Source organism: Temnothorax longispinosus, chromosome 9, assembly GCF_030848805.1.
Source record: "Temnothorax longispinosus isolate EJ_2023e chromosome 9, Tlon_JGU_v1, whole genome shotgun sequence".
Taxonomy (NCBI): Eukaryota; Metazoa; Arthropoda; class Insecta; order Hymenoptera; family Formicidae; genus Temnothorax; species Temnothorax longispinosus.
Window position 1 is genome coordinate 15,605,785 of NC_092366.1, and position 16,821 is coordinate 15,622,605.

At 42.2% G+C, this 16,821-nt stretch overlaps 1 protein-coding gene across 5 annotated transcripts in view; it reads right to left on the reverse strand.

Annotated features, from left to right (window-relative positions):
* The window catches only part of Rrp46 (exosome complex component Rrp46), an 89,111-nt gene that overhangs the window by 70,867 nt on the left and 1,423 nt on the right, over positions 1-16,821 (reverse strand). For 3 of the 5 annotated variants that reach the window (XM_071787306.1, XM_071787307.1, XM_071787305.1), the window contains 2 exons: positions 16,342-16,433; positions 15,904-16,205 (listed from right to left, as the gene is read on the reverse strand). In XM_071787306.1, coding sequence (XP_071643407.1) covers positions 16,178-16,205; positions 16,342-16,433 — 120 coding nt within the window. In that variant the 3' untranslated portion in view covers positions 15,904-16,177. Of the gene's footprint in view, positions 1-4,067; positions 4,224-15,903; positions 16,206-16,341; positions 16,434-16,821 lie in introns of those variants that run through there. The other 2 variants (XR_011733444.1, XM_071787309.1) reach the window with 2 other exon arrangements.

Here is a 16,821-nt window from a genome sequence, read left to right on the forward strand (position 1 = left end):
CCGCGGTTCGCTCGCGCGTGTACGGGCGATTCGCTCACGCTCACGCTCTCGAAATCGCCTATCGCGGAGACTGTGCGCACGCTGTGTGTGCATGGCCACCAGGTTGAAATAAGTGTGGCAAGGTGACGGGGTTAAGGTAAGTTTCCTGTTACACGCGCGTAAGTAGCGACCGGTATACGAGCCGGCGTAAACTCGCGTCGTATTCGCTGCGCCCGACGTGCACGATGTTTAAGTGCGACCCCGTTGCTGCAAGTCGCGCAGAATCGGGCGTTTATAAGCAGCGAAATCAGCTCTCTCGCCGGAGGTTCGGAGCCGTGACATTTTATACGTCGTCTTTCTGCCTGGCTTTCTATATGCGATACCACGAATCGAGTTGGATATTGTCCACAGTTAATCTTCAGCATTGAATATAATTAAATTTGAAGAATTTTACGGACTTTTTGTTGAGTCTTATTTGCATCAGCTGTTTGTCTATCCAAACTTTCAAATATACAAACTGTGTCAATAATTCAAAATACATTTTTCGTTTGTTTATCTGAATCAACAAGCGTGGTTTATGCGATTTATATTGGTAGATAGTAGATAAAATTTTTTTTTAAACACCCGGATATAAGAATAAAATTAATCATCATTCATTATTCACGGTTTATTACCGCCGCGGGCAAGATGGATCGACTGGCATTAGCTCTCGGCGAAAATGCGTTTCCAGGTATTTCCTAACGAACGCTACCAGATAGTAAGTATGCGGCCACGACCGTTTACATCGTTTTTAATCAATTCCCGGCGGGAACACGCCGCGCGCGGTTTAACGTTTTAATAAGCGACACCTTGATAAGATCGTTAATTTCAATAGAGTTCGTTTAGGAAGGGAGGAAGGGGGAGACTCGCATGCCCTGTAATATTTTCGAAACGAGTAATTTTCAGCGAATCAACGTTTTTATTAATTAAACGACGCGCGAACGGCGACAAATTGCCTCGATTAAAAAGCCATTCGCCGACGTAACGATCGCGAAGCGCGCCGCGCGAAGAATAATCGCTCGAGCGGTAGCGGAAGATTTGTTTATCAGCTTATCGGCCGTCCGTTTCTCTCGCCGTAACTTATATTGTAAACCGAAACCGGTTCGGAATGACCGGCCCGGAATGCCCGTTGGGGCAATCCAGATGAAGTTGCATTCTCGGGTTCATTGGTGCATAACGCTGAGTGAGGCTCGATCATCGTTACGTCGGTGCGACGTTGCATAAATATCGAGAGCGCGTGATGGAGCGATCCGACGGAAAAAGAAAGGATCCGCCACCGTCGAACGAACACGGAAAATCGAAGATTCGTAATTCATGACTCGAAACCGGCATCTGCAATTAAACGCGCCGTACACCGGCTGTCTACATCATCGTCCGTCAGTGATATTATAATTGAAACGGAATAAATTTAATTATCGCCGACGCGATAGATTAATGTTCCCGCGTAATGCGCGCATCGACGGCCGGTAAATATCGTTAATTTGCACGAAAGGCGTAATTGCTGCATTCTTCGAGAGTACAATCTTAATTATTGGACGGAGAAAATTGACGATATTGAAATCTTTGTCGATGCAACTGTTTTATTTTATACAAAAGTGACGCCTGGTTTTCGATTAAGGGCGGTGCGCCGAAAACGGCGTGCCTCTTGCCAACCGCATATTCTCGCTGAATATCCAGAAAGACGACGACGACGACAGGAGAAAAAAGATGTTCCTCGTAAAGAAGCACGCAGATATGCATGGGAATTGCATATGGGGAAGAAAGGGAGCGACTCAAGAGCGGAAAGTAAGGGTGCAGGTACGGTCGCGGGAGGGAGGATAAAGCTTGGATAGTGAAAGAGGACGAGAGAGAGAAAGAGAGAGAGAGAGAGTGCGAAAGAGGGAAGAAATAGCCTTCGCGCCTCTCTCTGCTACTTTTCCATGGGAGACGAAACGACCTGTATATGCTTGCACGGTAAAATGGTGTGCCCGGCCCCATAACTCGAGGATTTTTGTCGTCGGCTTTAGTCGCAGTTTTATGCGGCAACCTTAAAATTTCCTCGCTTAACGAAGAACCCTGAGGAGATGATCTGTGGCGAGTACCTGGGCGGACACATAGCGCAAAGCGCTACAATTTTATTCCATCTGGGTATTACTTACGAGAGGTGCTATGAGCTCTCGCGGAGCGAAAGGGGACGCGCTGTGTTAGAAAGCACAAAAATAGTGCCCTTTATGTACACACGCATATTTCTCTGGCATACACTCTGGCGCGGACGTTGCCACGCGTGCAGGTATCAGCGAACCATCGCCCTATGAATGCTTGAGCCGCGATAAATTATTAGCGCAATAATTGTGCATCGTAAAACAGTTCTTTTCCTACGTTAACGAAGCTACGCAAAAGGTATATGCATCTCTGCGCACACTGCGCCCCGTTCGTTATGTCTCCATGCAATTAATACCACGTGCAAACTCACTTTGCAAACTGCAGCGCGAGATACGATGATGTTGCAATATTGTCGACAAAATAGCAATGCGACGATAATAACGCTTTTCTATAATTCCTACGATGCATGGCGATGCGCAACGATGTCATTTGCATCACGATGATTCGCGAAGAAATTAGTTTACACAACAGCGCAAAGATAGTAATCCCTCCACTCGTGTTATCTCGAATGAGTAAATTATCAATTCTTATCGCGGCCATAAACTCATAACTATGGCTGTCTTTTCGCTTAACTAACGAAGCAATGAAAGACAGTTTCAACGCACAGGAACGAGCACGGTAGGTTTATGCAAATACGTCAGTTACGTGTGTATTTATAGACATGATAGAAATTGCGATAAGTACCGACAGCAAAAACACTCGATGCTAATTTGACCAATGCAGAGCAATAATTTCGATTCAGATTAGAAGTACTGTAGATGCATAAGAGTTGAATTTTATATTAACCTGCCTCGAAGTATATTAAATGAATAGATGAGACGCGATAATCGATTTTATTTACACAATTTTGTAAAAAAAAGTCGCACAATTACTTAATCGAAGCAATCTGCATATCCAGACATATAAAGAATAATAAAAAAATCTACTTTTTTAAATGTCTTTGTTTCTTCACTGTGGGTTTTATTATTCTTATTTCTGAATTAAAATTTCCAGAAATTTGGACATATGATGTATGTAAATTATACGTTTTACAACAAAGTTGAATATTAAATATTATGCTTAGATATGTCTGATTTACGTATCTCTTTACGTGTCTTATATAAAAAAAAAATGTATAAGAACACATAATTATATATATAGAAAACGATATCCGTAATTTATAAAGTTCTTCACACACACAATATATAAAATTAAATAAATGTAAATTGATTCCATCTAATTTTGATATGAAACAATGTGCCGAATCAGACAGGCCATCATCCACCATATGCATCTGCCTCTTAATATCGTGTTACATATGTATAAGTTGAAACTTATAGCAATTATTATCATAAAGAGTGCGAGGAGGCGTATATAATGTGACAAGATCGCATAGCCATGTCTTGTTTGCGATAATCTTGATAACGTAAAAGTCGTTTGGTCGGCTAAATAATTGTTTGCATTTTACATTCAAGAAAAATATCCACACCTGTTATTTTACATACATATAATTATAAAGACATTATCTTTGGATACGTCATTGTTACATTATCATTACATACACTTTATGATCACAATCTTTTGATTCTCATTCTTAAAACAGAGTTTAAAATAGAGAGAAGATGCTCTTTTCTACAAAAATTAAAACTCTGGTCGTACGTTTTATAATGCTCTTTTAATTACATTTTTGTAATTATAAAATTTGTATATTTTTTATACAAGTAATACGATCAAGTTTATTGATCGAGACATCAAAAAGGCATATTTGTTGGACAAATAAATAAATGTTTCAAAGCTTCGCCATGCGAATAAAATTAACTCGGATGGCGCGCCTAAGTAGTAACATTATTCTGAGCGCGGCGATTCATAACTATAACGAGATTAGTCTGGCTCAACCCTTCGCTACGAGACTTATTGTTTACACTTACCTCCTTATTCTGCGCCTGCAAGATTTCTCTGCTACCATACTTCCGATAGTCTGGCTTGTTACTTTCCGGCACTCCCGTTTCGTGCTCCCGCTGAGTGGAAAGCCCAATTATAATTCATTGAACGTACTTTCCCCCGTTGTAACGTTGTATATCGCACTGAAAAATTAAATCAAAGCTGCACGTTACGAGTGTACGATAATAAATGTTTTACAGTTTCTGAAATATTCTATTAATAATATTTTTTATCATATGACAGCAGATGAAATAATGATCGATCCTAACAAACGCGATCAATATACGAGGCATTGAAGTGAAAAGTAGTTCTTGATATTATCGTATTGGCAAAAAGACGAATCGATTTCCTTTCGATAATGACTGCATACTGCGAGTGTAAAACCAGAGAGAATAAAAGGAGAGAAATGGCAGATGCGAAAAAGACTTGCGGCCATGGCGGAGCTAAGAGCGAATTCACGAAGAGAAGAGGAACCGTTCTCGAGCCTAGCGTTAATTAGTTTCGCCTGAGTTAATGACTTTTTCCCTCCTAATCAGGTAATTCCGTATCTCTTTAAAATAATCTCGCCGCCCGTCCGCTAATGAAATTCTGAACTCGTTACTTACACTCGCGGCACTCCACTCACTTCCCTTTCACCGACCCTTACGTTCTTTCCCTTTCTTTCTTTCCTACGGGGAATGAAGAGCGCGCGAGAGGCGAAAAAGACCGCAGCATCTGCTCCAAGTTTATCTCGCCTTCTCTCATAAAAGATGTATTAAGAATTTGGAAACAAGAGGATTATATGCACCAACTACAATTTTTATAAAGCTACATAAGAGTAATGTAGAAGCTGCGTATATTATGGAAAAAGGGAACACAAAATATCATACAAACACGATAAATATTAGCAATGTGTAAAACATTATTTTAAAAACGTTAAATAAATAGAAGAAGGAAAATTTATAATCTTTCGCATTAATTGCAATAGATATCTGAAATAGTGTGATGTCGCAGTATCGATAATAATATCGTTTACAGATACAAATCCGTAAATCATATGGGAAAAAGAAAATGAGGTATCCATGTTTGACGCGCGTACAAGGAAGCAACGTATTTACCATCCCAATATAAAATAACGTGTCGACTTTCGCGAACGGGAGATCGCGTTAGGCACAAGGCGCAGGCGGCTCAAGTTTTCCGACGATGAAGATTCACCGCGCGAAGACGAAGCCCGAGGAGGCTCGTCGGGACGTCAATGTGAAACATCACCGTGGCGCCCCACAAATAGAACCGACGGGATTTCGTTGCCGCGTGCTCGAAATACGCATGTCACTCGTGTCGACGTTTACAATCCTCCTCTTTCTGGCAGCGACGTCTTAGTCGCTCTTTCCTCTTCCCAATAATGTTTCTGGATTTATGAAAGAGAATGCGGAATAAAGGCTCGCACGCGCGCGATGGTGATATAGACAATATTTATCACCCATTTGAGGATTAATCATATCTTCGGTTAAAATAGTTTCAGACAAGCAGGCTAAGGCACAATAACATAAAATGATGGGAATCAACGACTCACGGTTCAGGAAGGAATGACCGTAGGAAGAGACGCGGACGCGACTTTCGAAAGAAGAGGCGCGGAACTCCGCGACGAATTCCGAAATTCCGTGCGGCGTCTTCGGCGTCACGGGACAGGAGCGCGGCCGCCGCACATGCACGTACGAACGTACGAGGACGCGTCCCGAATAACCGTTTACCGTTGAGCTTAGGAATGTTACGAACCGCCACGGGCTTGCAAATTGTTCCCACGTTGCGCGGCCCCCCGCGCGCACAGCCGTTGTCAAGAAATTTCCCAAGGGTTCTTCCCCGTCGCGCGCACCGGCATACCGAACGAGTAGATCCGCGGCTTTGCGTATCCGGCATTCACGTAGCGTGCTCTCTCAGCGGCGATTCGGCTCGTTCGCGCTGCGAATTTCTCGAATTAGCGGGCCCGGAAATCGCTCAAGTGTCGATCGGAAGGATCTCTCTCTCTCTCTCTCTCTCTGCCTGTTACAAAGTTACATTCGAGAAATATCGTTCCGCAATGAATCTCCCGTGGTGATTAATCGTCTCTCACCATTCCTAATCAACGCAATAATATATTTAAACTCTCCGCAGCTCCGTGATAAATGCGAGGCGACATACGTAGCCGCGGGTAATTAACAAGTAGCCGATATAATTGATACTGAACACGCATCTCGTGCGCCAGATATCTATCTCCATCCAGCAATTCCGTTTCGAGACAGAGATCGCTCGCTAGCATGAATGCACAATATAACGGATCGTCTGGTCGCCGAGAAGTTAGTATCCACTGTCCAAACGGTTGAAAAGCTTATACAGGCACTCGGGATTGCCATTCGGTCGTCCACTAATCGGGGGGAGAGAGAGGGGGAGGAGGAGGGGGCGGGGAAGAGGATGGGGAAAGGGGGGAATTAGATGAATATCTTACCTGGAAATCGAGACCGGGAGCCCGACTCTTAACGGAGAAGACGAAGGTTCACAGGCGAGAGAGGGAGACGGAAACGGTGAAAGAGAAATGGATGAAGGAGGAGAGGAGTCTTCGCCCGGTAATATAGTGGCTGAGCCGATCGCAATAACTTACTTTGAATAAATGAAACGCCGCCCCGGCGCGCGGTTCCGAACGCGAGTCAGGTTTCGCCGTAAGAGCGGCAGCGGTCCTTCAACGGGGGAACAATGCCTAAGCACTCGAGGTAAGCGACGACGAAGACAACGACGACGGGCGATGACGACAACGACGGCTACGAACGACGTCGTCGGATTCTGGCGGCTTTAGCTGTCAGCTTCGCTCTAATCTAGTCCCGGGCCCCAGTATTTCTCTTAATCCACGAAACGTGGCATGTTACGACACATCTGATGTTTCTCACGTTGTCGTAAAATTTTATTCACGCTTCGAGAACTAATTCGCATCATTTTAGAAATTCTATTTAAAAGTCTATTCAAGTGCATTTCCCACAGATATATTTTTGTTTCTAGAAGTTAGAAGGGAACATAATCACAAAATTATCTTGCAGCTCCTTCTCGAGCATACGACAGATGTGTAGTACCTATGTCTAAATGGCATTGTTGCTACGTAACGCGCGCTAAATAAAGTCGAGAGCGGAAGCGCGGGCTCCGCGTAATCGATTACCGTCTTCCGTCGGGCCCTCGGTCGAAATGTAATAGCGTCGGGGTTTTGTGCGGCGCTGACTACAAACGTGTAGGGGCAGTGCAGAGCCTGCCAAAGCAGTAATAGACTGCGCGAGTCCTCGCGTTGTCGGAATTTACGAGACAGTCGGGCCATCTTTTACAGGAAGCAACGCGCGCGGAAGATTTTCACCCATTGTATCGATCGAGAGTTTGCTCCTTGATAAGAGCTATCTAACAAAGATTAAAGGAAAACAAAATGAAGCTTAAAAGACTTTCAGTGCTACTCACTCTTTTTATTTGGACAATTTTCGAAGTGCTTCTCGCGATTCTGCCGTTTCAATTTCTAAATACCTTGAAATCAAGCCCTTCCAAAGATCATTGATCTTTGCTCTTCAATCCTTGGCATTATCAGTCTCGTGATATCAGCTACCGTACAGTTGTTTTTAAATAATATATTATATACGGGATAATAATTAAAGCAAATGCCTTTCTCATGTGTTTATGTCGGATTTAATCCCGACGCCCTTGCGTTAGAAAAGTCCAGTCGAGAAATTAAACGATGCCGCTGGCTATTGTGTACGCTGTATTGTGTACGATTGTTTCCGGAGTTTCCGTCGGACGGCGATTCTCTTTATTTTGTACTGACCGTGAGCAACGCGAGAGACGTTGCCTGGATCGTTATTAAATCAAGCCCGTCGTAAATAACGTTTTTCTATAAAAGATTAAAGTTCGATAAAGTACAAAAAGTAATTGAAGTAGACGCCCCGCTAGCCGTTGCTACATTGAATTTAATCGGTATGCCATTATCTGGATTGCGATTCCGCGATCCGCAACATAGCTCGTTTAATATAGCAATTAAACGAGCTACGTATTGCGAAAACACGTCGTTTGCTTTGATATTTCTTTTTTTGCCGGATACGCATTGGTTGCACGAAAGGTTATTTTAGCATTTGTTAAATTCATCATAAATAACGTTCTTCTCATAAAAGGATACAACTTCAACAAAATGACATAAAGTGATCAAAGCTTTCCTATGTCGCAATCGCGGAGTGCTTACTAAAACGTCTAATCGAAATTTTTTAAACGCTCGATCGGGACGACCGCGAGAGATATGCTTCGCATTATAAAGAATCATCAACGTTTTAGTAACTCGAATCGCTTTAAATCCTCATCAACTTGCCGAGTTATTTCAAATTTTTACGTCGGCGGGCTCGCGTTCGATTGCAGCCACGAGCTATCCGCGCGATAGACGTTATTAAATCAAGTCCATCGTAAATAACGTATCTCCGTGCTTCTCCGTTTCCCCATTGCCCATCGTTCGCGTCTATCTATCTCCCTCGCTCTTTATCTGTATCAATAATCGTGCACTAAACTCGCTCTCGTTCGTTTCGTCGCTAATTATTTTAATTGGCCGGCGCACATTCAAAAGAGATACCCAGAAGGAAGGTGGAAGGTGGAATCGCCCAGCGGCGACTCTTCGCCGACTACGACTGCTTCGATTACCGATCGTGTCTGCCGTCCTCTCTTTGTCCCTCCTTCTCTCTCTCTCGCTGCCCCTAGGCGTCTCGCTCGATTTCACTACCTTAGTTAGTTTTTATTTTGCCCTCGCTGCAGCATGAAATCGCTCGTTAGCATATTGATTGGCGATGACGGGACACGCGGTGGTGGGCCCCGCTTGAGAAAATTAAAAGGAATCGCGGATTAATATTGCCGTCGCGAACGCACCTTTCATTTAGCATAATCAACGACGATGAAATCACTGACTTTAGTCGTCTTACAAATTATATAGATAGAAATTACGCGGCCAACTGAACGCGATGGCAGATCTTGTTCGCGAGGAAAATAGTTTGCTCTTATATGTTCATATCAACGAGATTTAGCCGCGAATAGCCGCAAATTGACCATAGAAATTATTTAAAGGATGATAACCGATTTGAAATCGCTTTGAAAATCGAACCACGAAAACTACGGAAGCCACAGAAGCCAGCCGGTTAGAAAGTTAGAAAAGACATCGTAACCACCGGGCGACCAGACAGATCACCGTTATTAGCAAGCCCAGTTTCATTATCGCTATTATAGGGGTAATTTTACAGTAGTAAACTCAAATAAAATCAAAGGTAATGTGTTACTTCATCGAAGTTGTTAGTTGATCGTGTGAATACTATCGGGGTAGTACTCGCTGGAGAAGATTTATAAACATATATCTCGCTTTTGTGCGTATCTTTTTCAGCAGACATGTGTCGAAATATGAAAAAGATAAGTTATCGCGCATAAAATTTTGATAATTATTTGCATCACAAAAGCCGAAGCAAATGGTGACCTTTCGAAAATAAAAGCTAACAGTATACTGTATGCGATTAAAAAAAAAAATTAAAAGATATTTTTACTTTAATTTATTTGCAGCAATTTGTCCTTATTTTATATATGAAAAAATTGAAAGCATTGCAGGAATTTAGATTCTCACACAATCGAGTATCGTAGTCTTAGTGAAAGAGGCGCGCATGATTAATTGACACGAGTTGGTGCGTGATGTCGGCTCATTATGGACACGCGTGTCTATAAACCTCTGACAGCGAGAGAGACTCAAATATTTCAGAGTGATCTGCTGGAGTAAGCCGCGTTCCGCTCACGCTGGTATGGTAACCCTGCTCAATATCACATTCAATCTCTTCGCGCAAACGTCTCAACTGGCGGCACGCATAAATCTTGGTTCGCCGCAAGTGTGGGATACCGAGGACGAGGGGAATAGAAAGAAAACGAAGCACGGTGGACAGAGGGAAAGAGCGACGACGAGAAAAGGGAAGAACAGATCGCGGTGCGACGAGAAGGAAGCGAAAGAGAGCGCCGGCCGGAGTCGAGCCGAGACGAGAAACAATCGGCCGATCACGTGGGTGACGGGAGCCGATCGGTCGCGAGAGCCGGGGAACAGAAGTCTACGCGATGGCAGCCAATGCGACGAGAGCGGCGAAACCGATTCACAAAGCCAGGGAGCTCCGCCTACGTGGACGTCGGCTCATTCCTCATTCTCATCCTCCTTCTCGTCTCGCGGTCCTTCACGTTGTCGTTTCTGTTGCTGCCGTTGCTGCCTCGACGGCGCGGCGGCACGATCGGATGAACTTGGACGCCACCACCCCGTTGCTGCCTCCGTTCCTGCACACCTCCCACCTCCGCTGCCGCATGCGGGGCATCTACGTGTCCTCCCTGTAACGAGCACCTTCCTCGTTCCGGTGGACGAGAGATCACTCGCTCTTTCATTCCCTACCTTCATTCGTGTCAATTAATGTCTCACCGAGTACAACGTTGCGCGGCTACCTTTTCCGTATCGTTTCTCTCTTCTGCTTTGCCCCCTACCTTCGTCTCGTACCATCCTCCGTTTACCGGATTGATCGATGGCACGAGCTGTCGCGATGAATTGGGCCTCGTTGCTGCCGTATTTTTTGGTGAGTTTTGGTCCCTCTCCATCTTTCTCGAGAGCTCAAGTTCAATTCGCAGGTTGCCACTGTCGCTAGCGGCAACAATCGCATTATTTCCAAAATAGCCTGACGCGTCGAGTGAATAATCTTAGAATATAAATAAAAATAATGTCTTGATAACGCGTGTCTTGGTAGCGTGATAATGACTCGTATGTTGGCGTTATCTTTCGTTTGTAGATCGTTTGTAGATTCTAAATTATAGGCATGTTACGAAACATTCTTTACGATAAGGTAAACTTTCCATAACAACGCATAAAAATAACACATAATGGTATTAAAAGGACGCCTAACATATTAGAACATCTCTTTATGTTGCATATAAATTCTTTCCTCTCGCTTAGAAATCTCAATTGCAAATCTGCATTCCAATATCACGGTTCTGCATTAATTGGGATTCGCTGGAAGTTAAATACTGTTACGCTAAGTATGCGAGTGCAATAGATGTTAGGCCATTGGTGTGAAAAAAGTTGTACAAGTTTTCTGGCGAGGCCGAGAGAGTCCAAGAGAGGTAGCGTGGTGGCTATTAAGTAGCCGGCGCGGCGCCCCATAGCACGGATTCCAGAACTTCCACTTTTGCGGATAAACCCAAACTAATGAGGCAGTTTGGCTGCGTCATGGAGCGCCGGTTATATTTTTCTCTGACGCATCGAACGCTTGTCCATCTGTCCGTCCATCCATCTATTCCGGCTCTTCATGGTCGATCGGACGTAGGCATCCGGTAGCCGTGCCGATACCGAGGAGGAAGAGGAGAGACACCTTGGCGGAACGTAGCGAGGAGGAGATTGACGTGGCACGCTGTCCTGCTTGACAAGAATGTGACAAGAACCAAACTGACTTCGCTCTCCCGCCCGTTCCACACTCCGCTCGCCGACGTAGGCGGCTTCGACGCCGAAATCCGATCTTGTTTTTCTTATTACCTTAGGCTCCCTCGCCACGGAAAAAGAAGATCGACGATTGCGCGCACCGCGTCCGCAGAGAACGCTGCACTAGATCGTTTATTAGTTTACCCGCGGGAGTCGTAATTGCACCCTTCGCGAGTGATTCATGGTTATCGAATTAAATCAAATAAAACGATTAATATCTTTACAATATGCTGACACAAATTAGTAACGGAGCCGATTTCATCATTTGAAAATCGATCGCATCTCGTCGACGTGTAACTAGAAATTTATGCTTTCGGATACGAAAAAAAAACTTAATAGACTTCGAGAAGGAGAATGCGCAAGGATTGGCAGAATGGACCGTGAAGAAAAACCATGTCGTCCAGGTGTAATTCTTACTGTTGACCACCCGCGGTGTCGCGGTGAACAGATCGTTTTGCCGGTTTTTCTCGGTTATTAAGAAACCATCAATCTTACTCGGCGATCTGATCGGACAACGTCGCGCCACGGGATACTTGTGCTCGTGCGATGGTTCGTTGCCCTTTCTTTTATTACGATCATCCTAAGCTTTTCCGCTTATCGACACCGTCGACTAATTACACTGGTTTTTGCACAAGCATCATTTATCGAAATCATTCAACTGTTTTCTTATTCGACCAAAATTTGTTCGAAGCTCTCATTTTCGAGTCATATATATTGACAAAAGTACAATTCTTGTCGAACATAAAGCGGCTGCCATTGTTCTATCTCGTTGACTAAAAACGCAACCACGGATGTCTCAAATATTTCAAAAATAAATATTTTATAAAAAGCCGGCGGAAAACTCTCGTTATTAACAATTTATTCTATTTATTACAAGAGAAAAGCTTATTAGAAAGCTTTAATCACGCTGATAATAATAATCGTCGCTAATAAAACGTATTCACACGATCACATGTCCAAAATAGCACGTTGGTATTCCGGAGTACCGTGATAAATTCAGCGAACGAGACGAGTGACGAGGATTCGTCATTCCCAACGCGAGAAGCCTGCACCTGAGCCCTTGACCGACAGAGATGAGGTCCACGATCCCTCCGATGTCAGTTCCTCGACGTACGATTCTTGTCCTACACGCGGCGGCTGTCACTTCCAGTCATGTCACGCGTCAAGTGACTTTTGCCTTCGACTTGGCGCACGTTTGTTTTCTCATCACTTTTTAATATTACCAGCCGATTTTGATTTCACGTAGATTTAGCATTACGCGAGCTTTTCAGTCTGTCCCTCGATCTGTCCAATTTTAATTGCACATCTACGTTCACGAATTAATTGATTAAATCTAATATGTGACATAATTTCAAACTGTTGTATAAACTTAATAAAAATAATTACACATATACGTATATATTCTCTCCTTTTTATAATAATAAAATATTTGAATAAATAAGACTAGGAAGATTATTATGTTTCCTTAATTTATTAAATGCCATAATATTCTTTTGTATATATTTAGTATGGATATTATTAGTATCAATATTTTTAATATCAGTATTATGATCGATTGAAAAATGAAAAGAGACAAATTTGAAGGAATCAAAATCATGGTACGGTCACTGATACGAGCTGCTAAATGCTTAAACGTTCATTAAGACATCGCGATTCTTAATTGCAAGAACCACGATCACCTTCATCGCGCGGACGAAGACCGGAGACATTCGAGGCAAAACGATCGTAAATCGTCTCGAGCCAATCGGATGTGGCGAAGGCAGTGTTCGGGCCTTACTATCGGCGGCATTGGATAAAGGGTCCGGTCCACGCTGGCGTGTCCAATCCCTTGCGCAGTGCCCTCGGAGCGATTACCTTCGCGCGGCCTTAACTCGATCGTTCATGCTAATTTCATAACAACTACCCTCGCGCCAATGGGCGAGCACCGGCTTAGAGAGCCAGAACGATGAGCGGCCCTCAGATGGAAGGGGAGAAATGAAACTAAAGGGGTCTGGACGGGCCCACCTTCTCGAGCGGAGGTAGCGAAAGGCGGCTATTTTGCACTGAGACGCATGTTCGAATCCTATAGGCGGGTCGTAAAATGGAGAGCTCATCCGAGAGCTTTTAACCGGGGATAGGAGAGTAGCGAGGCGAGGACCTTCTGCACGGGAGAAGAAGGGAGGCCGCCAGGTCACCGTATGTGTTGTCATCGCGGTTGGAAGTCGTGACCGTTTAAAATTAACTCACGCACCGAGGATTTATCGGTCCGACTAGCATACGGCAATATTGCGTCACGCGAGCTTATATCAGGCGAAACGAAGGGATATTACATGGAAGGAAAAATATCGACATTGTATTCATTATTGATATTGGAAGACAAATATCGACAGCAGAGATTTATTTCGAAGAATGTAGTTAGCAATAACAGATAAAAAGAAAGTTTTTCGAAATTAATCTTTTGAACGCTGTGTAAAAATATTCGCTTCTTATTAAATTTCCCAACTTTTATGTTTGTTCAGCAAGGAGAGATATCAAAATCAGCAAAATAACAATATAATTTTCACACAATCTCTAATACCATTGAAATATTTTTTATAAATGTAAAACTTAACGCGAAAGCATAAATGATGTGGAATTATGGTTTTAAGAAGAAAGTATATTAGTATATCTATAATAGATGCAATATGCGTCGATGAATCTCAGGTTCTCGCTATCATATGAATTGCAATCGCGCGCAATCTCGTGTTTAGATAGATTTACAATGTAACTTTATTGTTCGCATATTTTATTTGTTTAATAATCTGATAGCATTTTCTAAAACTTATTTCTTGCATTTAAACTTAATTAATATTGTCATAATCAGATGATTATTTCATCGGGCATGACGTGATTAGGTCTGATTCATTTGCTAGATAATATTACGCTTTGTCATATTCGTAAGCTTATTAGCTTCAAGACCGCGTGGTGTAATATAGGTATAATTAGAATGACGCGCACGTACTTCCGGATACAATGTCGGGCCAATGAGCTCGAGTCGAAGTTATTATCAATGTAAGGTTGAGTGGTAGGAGGAGGCGATGCGGCGCAATAATATTTCGCGTTCCGCAATTTTTTGCCCATCCAAAGGTACCCTCTCTGAGCTCATCGCCGAGTCGCCGCGGCTCGCCGGTGGCTCTCCCAGTTCAGCTGTGGGTATTAATTTCACGAGAGAAAGAGAGAAACGTGAGGGAGAAGGGCGGGGAAGAAGAGAAGCTGCTGGACGAGCAGCAGAGGGGGCAGAACAAAACGACACTGAAGACCATCTATGAGATGAGAAAATAATAATAAAGTGGAAATGAGCGAGCCGGTCCATAAATTGCTCCGCTCCTTGTTAATGGTCTGGGGGCCCGAGGCGACCTCAGCTAAACGCGGCCCGGTCTGACCCGGCTTCGACTGTGTGTTGCTCTTTCACTCTTTCGTGCTTTCTCACTTTCCCCATCTCACTCCGCCTCAGATCTCCCTTGGTCTTGGGGCCCAGTCGGAGAGGATCTGGTTCGACCCGTTCGAAGCGTTCTTTCTCTCTCTTTCTCTTGGAAGGCTCATTTCTGTACTTAATGGACGTCCAGAGATGCTCCCCCTCCATACTAAATCTTTGGATTCTTGAGAGCCAGAAAGAAGGACTAAAAGGGTCCGGAGGACACAAAGGGTACACGTCGATGGTAGGTACAGCCTGTGATTGGCGACCAGGCGTGGCTCTACCGACAGATATCCGCTCCTCTTTAAACGTGCCAGAACCGAACGCACGCTGAATACAAGTTGCATTTCAGTGTATTCACTTTCGAGAGATTGCAAGCTTCTCGATAATAAAGTACACACACAAACAAAATTAAGTAATGTTAAAGTATAGCGTTATTTGCATAAAACTAAGTGTTTCTTTTTAATTATATCAAACGAAGAGAAAAAAAAGGGGGAGAGAAAGAGAGAAAGAGAGAGAGAGAGAGAGAGAGAGAAGTTTGGGCTATTATATTACTTTATATTAGCAACCAAATTGAGTTGATTTATATCAATTTATCATTAATTATTTGTTTTTACGGTTAAATATCATTAGCAACGTATTTAAATAATTATAATAACTGGCAGTTATCAAAATCTATGTCTTAGAAATATCACATATAATGATAATAAATAAAGATTTCTTAGAAAAAAAGAGTATTATGTACACTAGAACTTAATATTCATTTTTATAATAAATATTAATTAAATGCCATTAAACTTTTGCTTGTAACGTACATCATTTCTTAAATTTATTGCTTTGTTAATATAACGTTAATATTTTAGTTAAGAGTTAACAATATTTTAATTTTCTTAATAAGATGGATTCTATTAGTATATACTTAAAAGATATATTTTACTCTGAAATATATATGTTCATTTTTTACCGTTCAAAACATTTGATAAAAAGTTTGAAAACTTGATATTGTAAATATGAATTACTTTAGAATTATAATGTGCTAGAAAATTACTACAATTCTAGTACATTTTAATAACTTTCAAATTCACAATTAGCAAAGAAGAGTATGATACATCAGAGGGCAGCAGAAATCAGGAAGCATGGTGCATCCTCTTTTGGTAACAACCAGAAACTCAAGCGCAGGTCCATGATCGATGGAAACTAAGAAGAAATATTTTCTTCTTAGATTTAATTAAGAATAGTAATAAATATTAATTGAAATGCATTTTCTTTTAATTAAACATAATATGAGCGTAAAATTTAAGCTTCAGTGTTACGATAATACAATATTACTTACAGTTGATAAAAAGGAATATTATATTTCTTCCATTTTTCCAATGATCGATATGTAACGCGCGGTGCATACACGACTTTACAGTTGATATTGAACTGTAATATCAACCGAATTGATACAACTATTATACACTTTTGCAACTGAATAAAAAGTTGTTTCAGTTATATACATAAATTGATTCATGTCACAAGATAAAGACCAAATAATCTTATAGAAATTTGTGTGACTGTGTAAAATTTACATTGTTAGCTTATAATACGAATTTTAAAATTTATCATCTTGATTTAAAAAATCACGAATTTATTACTGCATTATAATCAAGTTAATTATTCATATATTTACGTTAATGATCAAAAAGTTTATATCGACAATTGATAATATTAATACTTCTTAATTATCTTCAGGCCTATGGGACCCCATTGATAAATCATAAAACTCTACCTATTTTGTAATAGTATCTCGTTGGTACATATGTTCAAGATT